At 38.3% G+C, this 8,374-nt stretch overlaps 1 protein-coding gene across 2 annotated transcripts; it reads left to right on the plus strand.

Moving 5' to 3' along the window:
- The first annotated feature begins 871 nt into the window (after positions 1-871).
- Positions 872-8,374, plus strand: LOC106775822. 2 transcript variants are annotated; one of them, XM_014663029.2, is made up of 5 exons: positions 872-1,793; positions 4,373-5,234; positions 5,723-7,085; positions 7,341-7,424; positions 7,605-8,374. In XM_014663029.2, the coding sequence occupies exons 1-5, from the start codon at positions 1,268-1,270 to the stop codon at positions 8,259-8,261; spliced, it is 3,492 nt and encodes a 1,163-aa protein (XP_014518515.1). In that variant the 5' UTR covers positions 872-1,267; the 3' UTR covers positions 8,262-8,374. The 2 variants fall into 2 exon arrangements, with proteins under 2 accessions (XP_014518515.1, XP_022642500.1); XM_022786779.1 differs by lacking the exon at positions 872-1,793 and adding an exon at positions 3,379-3,491.

The following is an 8,374-nucleotide window of genomic DNA, read 5'->3' on the forward strand; positions in this document are numbered from 1 at the left end:
AAAAAAATAAAATTAAAATGTAAAAAAAATAATAATTTAGTAAATTGAAATAATAATAATAATATTAATATTATTATTATTATAATTATAATTATAATATTAACAATTATTATTATTAATTCATCCTTGTGAATATTACATCAAACATTCTTATATAAGGGTAAAACTGATGATAAGATAAATGGTTGCAAATTTTCACATACAAGGAAAAATTAGAAAACTCTTTTATTTGCAAATCGGCTTTTTTTTTTTTAATTCTGAAACGAACATACATATAATTTCAAATCCATCTTCGCTAATAAATGATAACAATGTATTCCATCAGAACGAAAACAATGTAAATTTTGTACATATTTGTGTTTCTTTTCTCGTTTTGAAAACCAATATCATCTGTCTTCATATTTTAAAATTCTTTTACCCTTTAACCAACATTATAGTTTAATTGCACATAAAAAAAAGCCTCACTAAATACATACAAAATCTAACCTTAACATAATCATATCTCTAATTTCCTATTTAACATCTTTAAAAAGGGATTACTGAGATAGAGAGTAACTGATATTTAAAAATTTGTTTAGGATATATTTTCCTTTTAAGCTAAATTTAAAAATGTGAATATGTTTATGGTACTTTTTGTTTTTAAAAACCGATATACGGAAAGAGGAGACAGGGTGAGGAGGCACCACCATGAAACGCCGTGTCCATTTCCTATTGGAGAGCTCAGACAAAGCGTAACCTAATTTACAGCACTGTGAACCCAAACACGAAACCCGCGCCGCACAGGGATACCACCGACATAATTCTAAATAGGCAAGGGTAATTTCGTAAACACATACTATTTCCCATTATCCCCAGTTCCCCCTCTTCATTTCTCATTATTCATCAAGGCCGATAAAGCAAAAACCAAAAATACACCCTACACACATACATAGATTACACAAACCCCGAGAGAAGAGAACTAGAGAGAGAGAGAGAGAGAGAGAGTCCTTCGATCTCGTTGTGATTTTCTTCTACTGCTCAACTCAACATTCACGTGCTATTCCGCATTTAACCCTAACCGACCAGGGTATACCTATTGGGTCTTGTCGTAATATTTCTTACATTCGATCTCCGCGATCCGGTGCGAGGACTCTCTCTATTAGGGTTCAGGCGCTTCATTCTCTCTTGCTGAATTCCTTCTAATTAGGGTTTCTGTGCACGACACGCTCCGTTTCTTCCGATTCAACTCGACGGTTAGGGTTTTGTTGTTGTGTGGTTCGCTTCCGCGATGCCGCGCAGTTCGAAGCACAAATCGAGCAAGCACAGTTCTCGGGACGCGAGGGAACACTCCGACTCCGAGCGAGATTCCGGCGCCAAGGATCGGAGGAGCAAGGAGGAGAGCGGTAGTGCGAAAGCGTCGAAGGATTCGGGTTCCGGGGAGAAGCGGAGGCTGGATTCAAAGGAGGCGCACGGGAACGGGGAGTACTCTGACGAGTACGCGTCGTCGTCGAAGCGGCGTAAGGACGGCGGCGGGGGAGACAGGTGGAATGGGGGCGAGGAAGGGACGAAGAAGTCGAAGGCGGCGGGGGACTCGAAGAGCAGGAGGCGGGACGGAAGCGTGGGAGTGTACGGTGAGGGCGAGGAGGTGAAAAGGAGTAGCGGTAAAGGGGATGGGAAGCATAGGGATTCGGCTTCGGGGCGAAGCAGAGAGGGTGCGACGGAGAAGGAGAGGATAGTTAAAGAAGGTGGTAGGAGTGAGGAATCGGTTGATGAGCAAGAACAGCGCGTTTCCAAGCAGGTCTTTGATATTAATGGTAAGGTAACTTGACTTGATTGATTGGCGTCGTTGCATTTGTAGTGTCGGGACTTGTTTTGAACTGAAGCAGGTTTTGTGCGCATTATGTGCGTGTTAATAAAGATTAGCATGTAATGGGATTGATATTTGACTTTCGGCTGGGTGCTTTGTTTGGATCAGAGCACCAGGGATAAGGCTTTTAAATATTAGCTTAGTTTCGAGTATAAGGCACCTCTCTTGCTCTTAGTTTAGGAGGAACAATGGGAACAAGCCATATGATACTTTGACTGGTTGTGTCTTTGCCTATCTATAACTAGTTCGTAAGCAGGTTTGGAATTCTGTGACCGATTTGACTCGTAGCCGGTGACTGTAAATTTGAATGTCAAGCAATTTCTACCCATTTGTATCGTACACATGTTCTCAATTTCTCTGCTCTTTTTTTGTTTTTGTTGGAACAGGCGCAGTCTTTTAACAGTTGTAATATCTAATGTCTCCTTTGTTCCTTCCATTCTACCTGTCGTCACTGTTTATTCGATTCCTGTACATGAGCACAGGTCATTCCAACAATTTACTGTCTTGTGACATTATTTTGGAAACGTAGGCATGTTATCAGACTCTTGTGTTTCTGTGATTGCTTTTGTTCATCCTCCCCTTTTAATGAGTTAAAATTGTCTTCCTTCTATCACGAGGTTGTTGGATGATGAACAGAGTTTAAGATTAAGACATCATATAGGTAAAGAAAATTGATGGATTTAGGCTAGAGTATTAGTCGAATTGCTTTGATCAGTGCATCTATATATTATTTGTACGGTGTTAAGTGCTAATTATGTGTTGGCCCAAACTGATTCAAATGCGTGTTACAATGTGTAATTCACATAGTTGACATTTTCAGATCTTTACATGAAGAAAAGTTTTATTCTAGGTTTGGCATATTGTAAAAGCTGTTGGGTTTTTCCTTTTCTTTGGAAATATAGACTAACAGTTGAATGGTGTATGCAGCTCTCTGCCTTATATATCTAAAATGAAATGATAAGCCATTCATGTTATGTTTCAAGTCATTGGTTTGACGTAGAAAAAATTGTTGTTGTCTGCCATTTACAATTATAATTAGATTAGAAACGTCACTGTAATCTTAATTTCGATTATTAAATTTGACCTCATCCTTGAATCTGAATTTGAAGTTCCAATTATCTAAGAAATCAATTTATGTTACATTACAGGTATTTACAGAGTTTGAATTCTCTCCTTTTTTACTTTTGCCAATAAGACCCACTCTTATATGTGTTTTTCTCCACATGATTTACATTTATTAATGTTCTATGTGCTTATTTATTAACATGACTCATGTTAGTGAATACAAGGAAAGAATATGTATCTTTTACCATATTTATGGTCAACTTTCTGCTTGGATTCCTTTCTCATATATGCAACACTTGCTTTAAGGGTATGAATTATTTTACCTTGTATGGTTATGGACTGACAAATTAAAGCTGTTATGAATCATTCAATGCTAAATTTTGGGGTGGTGTGTTTCAATGGGGGCTAGACTCATTGGTTTTGGGTGAATTATAAGGTAATTGAAATGAAGTTTTGGAATATTACAGATCATTGCTTAGGTTTACATGGCTTGGACCTGAAAGGTGGTCATAGAATACGTTGATATGATTTCATTCAGAAATTTTGTTGAAGTTATTTTATAGACGCTACTCAACATCAGGTTCTTTAACATTCATTTCTCGTTGTGGGAACTACAAATTTTCTTATAACTATCCATTGCTAGAGTGATCCACGTGTTCTGCATTATTAGTTTCAAATTTATATTTTGTTGAATTTGAATCTCAGTTGTGTTGAGTGGGTTCTTTAGTATATTATAGTTTTATCATAGAATTTTGTTGAATTTGAATCTCAACTATGTTGAATTGGTTTTGTAGTCTGTTATAGAATATAATTTTTCCTGGCAACCTTGCAACTTAGTTGAAAATTTAGTGAACTGGATAGAATTTAATTATTCTGTGTCTCTGTTCATGTGCATGCTTGAATGTGTGTGTGTGTATCCTTTTTCTACATTAGTCTAAAGGATTTCATGAGTAAATCATGCCTGCTTATCTTGTACTTGGGGTGGAATGGAATGCGCTTTTTTTCTCTGGTCATTTATGTGATTTTTTATTGTGAAATGTGTGGAAGTTTTCAATTTTTTTTTATCCTTTTAGTGTGAAACATAGCATGCATCTTATCATGTACTTTTAATTAGGACTCAACTGATTCATCCTACTTGAGGTTGCGCTTGAAGGCCAAATTCAACATTTTAGGATTATTTATGTTTGACTGCAGGATGTTAAAGTATTGCTAAACAAGTTTCTACCTGGCTCTAGGGTAGTGGTTGTGGATTATTTGAAAATTAAATACTTGTTTGTGTAGTTGGTCAATAACATAACTTGAAATGTCCTAAGTTCACCTTTTTTCATATTCTTTCTTGTAACACTTCCATATGAAGCAACTATTTCTTCTATACTTTTGTTACATACACTCATATGGTCTACTCAGATTTGGTTTGGAAGACAATTCTTGATTTTGATCTGTGGCTATGTGTTATTGCAGATTCAAAGAAAATGGATGAGTTAAGAAGCCCTGAACCTGATAACCAGCTTGAGAGGCGAATGAGGAAGAAGAGGGATGACTACAGTGATGGTGATAAACATCTAGATAATGTTGGTGATGGTTATGATAGACATTTATCTTCTAAGGATGAGGCTAAGGATGTTAAAAAGAAGGATGATAGGCGAAAGGAAGAGAAATACAGAGACAAATATAAGGAAGAAATAGACAGGGAGAACAAACATAGACATGACAAGCAACGTGATGAACGCCCTGCCAAAGATCATACTACCATTAGGTCTGATGATAAACACACTAGGGACGAAAAGAATAGCCTAGAATCACGGCAAAAGAGAACCAAGCTTCCAGAGAGTGATAGAGACCATAATCGTGATCGTGATGGAGATTGTGATTTGGATTCTATTCGTGATCCTGAACATCATAGTGAACGAGATCGTGATTATGATATTGACAGAGATCATGATTACGACAAGGATCGAGATTGGGACTGGGATCGTGACCGAGATCAGGAACGTGAACGAGACAGAGATCGTGACCGTCGACGTGATCGTCGCCGTGATCGGGATGGATCGCATGTGGATGACAGAAGTGCTAGAGGAAAAGACAGTGGAACAAAGAAAAGAACTTTGGATGATCGTGATGATTATACTGACTCTAAATCTAGAGCAGTTAAGAGTTACTATCCTGATGCAGAGAAAAGGAGTTTAAGTACCAGCAGAGCGGATTCTGATGTTGACAGAGGAAGATCTCAACATCGACAAGCTCATGCAGATTCAACTGGGACTAGCAATAAGCACAGATCTTCTCCTGCCTCAAATACACATATTGGCAAAGATGACTATAGGTACTATTTGATTTTTGCTGGAATTTTGGTTGAACTGTTGAGTTTATTTTGTAATTTCCAGATGGTGATTAGGGAAGTAGTTTTTTGCTTTTTTGGTTTCAGTTTTTCAAGGCATTGTTACTTTTGATGTAGTAGTGCTATAGTATGATTTCTGATAAAACAATTCGTGTGTGATTTACACGAGGAAGTCTAATAATTAGCGTAAGTTTCTCATTTATGATTGCAGAGTCTGTAAAGATTAATCTTCAAGGCAATTCATGTTGTCAACAACTTGGTTTTTACACTATTTTATAAATATGGGGGTATTTTAAGCTAAATAAGAAACCTCCCCTTTGCCAACAGGAGAAATAATTAAAGTTAGTTTGTTGATGAGAATTATAAGTTTAGCTTGCACGGGTTAAATATTATGGTTAAATCAAACTATTACTTTTGCATGGGAATTATAGCATACGAACAATAATAACTGGTTGCCGTTACCCCCGTTTCAGAAATGCGAAAGCTGAAGATTCAAAGTACAGAGATCCAACAGTAGAGCAGAGAACCAAAGGCTCAAGAGAGGGTTACTCTGGGACATCAGATAGAGGTCCTAAATACAAATTAATGGAAAAACCCATTAAAATAGATGAAAGTCATGCTGGAGATTTGTCAACGGAAAGGTCTTCCAGTACCAAGGCTTCACCTGGGGGTCTGATGGATAGATCTCCTTCATCATCAAGCATTGATCGCAGGTATGTGAACAGGAGTGGTGTTAGGCGGAATCTTGAAATTGATGAAAATGGAAGGAGGAACGGTACTGATGTAAGAGATTTCTCTACTTCTGATGATAGACTTGGCCGGGAGTCGACCCTAGAGAAACCACTATTGGATGAGCCCTCTCAAGCAGATTCATCCTTATATGGTAGGACTAGTCAGAGCAATGCATCATTGATTCCTCCTCCACCTGGTTTCAGAGCTACCTTAGATAGACCTTATATGGGCTCTTTAGATGACGATGTTAGAGATAGCTCTAATTCACGGTACAGAAGAAGTAGTGAACCTGGCTTTGGTAGAGGGCATGTTGGCAATTCCTGGAGGGCAGTTCCAAACTGGAATTCACCACTACCAAATGGATTTGTTCCCTTCCCTCCTGGTCCTGCTCATGGAGGTTTTCAAACGATGGTGCCACAGTTTACATCTCAGCCTCTTTTTGGTGTTAGGCCTCCTATGGAAGTTAACCATGCTGGCATTCCTTACCATATTGCCGATGCTGACAGATTTCCAGGTCACTTGCGCCCACTTGGGTGGCCAAATTTGATGGATGGTACAGGAACTGCTCATTTGCATGGATGGGATAGTAGTAATGGTGTCTTCAGAGATGATCCTCACTTGTATGGTAATTCTGATTGGGATAGGAATAGACATTCAGCAAATAGTCATGGATGGGAATCTGGATCAGAGACATGGAAAGAGCAGAATTGTGATTCAAAGAAGGAATTGCCTTCCCCAGTCCGCAAAGATGAATCAGTTCCTGCCCTGGCTGATAATGGTTTGACTGATCTGACAAGTCAGATGTCTCAGGATGAACATAACCGAGATGAACTTGCTGAGAAATCTCCTGAAAGGAAGTTGTTCAGTCTCAGTTCTCCAGCAGAAGTACAACAGCACTCTTTATCCTTAACCCTTCCTGATAAGGAGGCCGATACTTTGACACCACGTGATGATACTTCCCTTTTCAGCCGTTTTTACCTTTCCAAACTTGACATTTCAGTGGACTTGGTATCGCCAGAGTTGTATGACCAGTGTATGTGTGCTCTGAATGTTGACAAAAGTGCTTCAGTTGATGCCATTGCCAGTACAGAATTATTATTGAAGGTATTATAGAAAACATTTTTGCTTCCCATTTTGTTCCCGAAATCATATAATGTAAACTTTAGATGAATTTCTTCTAAGCCTTTTTTTAGGCATACTATATAGCTTGAAGTGATTTAAAACAACTTTTTATTACCCTTTTAGTGAAGTGATTATATTTAAGCGAACTGTTTTGTTTTGTTAAATTTGATCTGTATATTAATCAAATGCTACAAATGGTCCCTGACTATCAGTTCTTTCTGTCCTGTGAATTGACAGAATGGTTCTAGAACACGCCAGAAATATGCTGCCACCTTATCAAGGCGTTCACCTTTTCCAGAAATTGATAATTCTATCTTCCAGGTAAAGCTTATATTTGCAATTCTAATAATATTCTTCTCTAACCCTCAATTGTTCTAACAATTTATTGGTATTGATAATGAACATACGTATATAATTTTATCTTTCCAAACTTGTCCATTTTGTTAGGTTCAATGAATGCTTCTGTATTCCTAATGAATGGATATTGTCTTCAATTTTCAGATAGCCATGGACCTCTACAAGAAGCACATGGTGAAGCTGCCTAACAAGGGGGATGCAAATAATATTGTGGCATCCAACATGATGCAAGCGGATCAGTCGATTCCTATCACTAGTTCGGAGAATGGGCATGCTTCTGTGTCAGCTTCCAATGGGATAAAAGATGTGCCAATACCTACATTAGAATCAGTCAAAGTGGAAACCATGTCTCCTGCAAAAGAGCAATTGGAAGAGATCAATGAAACCTGCAGCCAAATGGAGCAAGATCATGATAAGTCTGGCATGTCCTCTCCATCTTCTGATAATGTGGACCAAGCAGCAGCTGTGGCAGGTTTGCAAGAGAAAGAGCCCGAAATCACTACTGATATGGTGCATTCAGGGGATGCAGAGGAGGATTACTCCTTGGCAGCTAAAAATGAAGCTCAGTTGGACTCCACTTTGCACGGAGAGGGTGATAACGTTGATGGCAAAGCCAAAACTACTGGTTTTGCCGATTGTGCAGATGAAAAGCTGGGTTTTGGTGACACAAAGGTTAATCCTAATCCCTTAATTGTTGAGGATGGGTCTCCCAAAGCTTGTGATGCTTTGATGCCTGGTTCAAATGAGTCTGAGTCACTAATTTTAAGCCGGATACATCATTCTCCTGAAAGTACACATTGAGACAATTTCTATATTTCTTTCATTGCTTTTTATCCATCAGGTTTTAATTTCCTTCCCCTTTTTGTTGCTTTCATTTTGAGCGAGAATAAAAGAAAAGGCATTCATATTCCCTA

Source organism: Vigna radiata, chromosome 10, assembly GCF_000741045.1.
Source record: "Vigna radiata var. radiata cultivar VC1973A chromosome 10, Vradiata_ver6, whole genome shotgun sequence".
NCBI lineage: Eukaryota > Viridiplantae > Streptophyta > Magnoliopsida > Fabales > Fabaceae > Vigna > Vigna radiata.

Bases quoted from the DNA above. Each gene is read 5' to 3' on its own strand.
- LOC106775822 (XM_014663029.2), top strand. From the start codon at position 1,268: ATGCCGCGCAGTTCGAAGCACAAATCGAGCAAGCACAGTTCTCGGGAC. The intron at 1,794-4,372 runs GTAAGGTAACTT...GTGTTATTGCAG, and splicing joins GCAGGTCTTTGATATTAATG to ATTCAAAGAAAATGGATGAG. The intron at 7,425-7,604 runs GTAAAGCTTATA...TTCAATTTTCAG, and splicing joins TTGATAATTCTATCTTCCAG to ATAGCCATGGACCTCTACAA.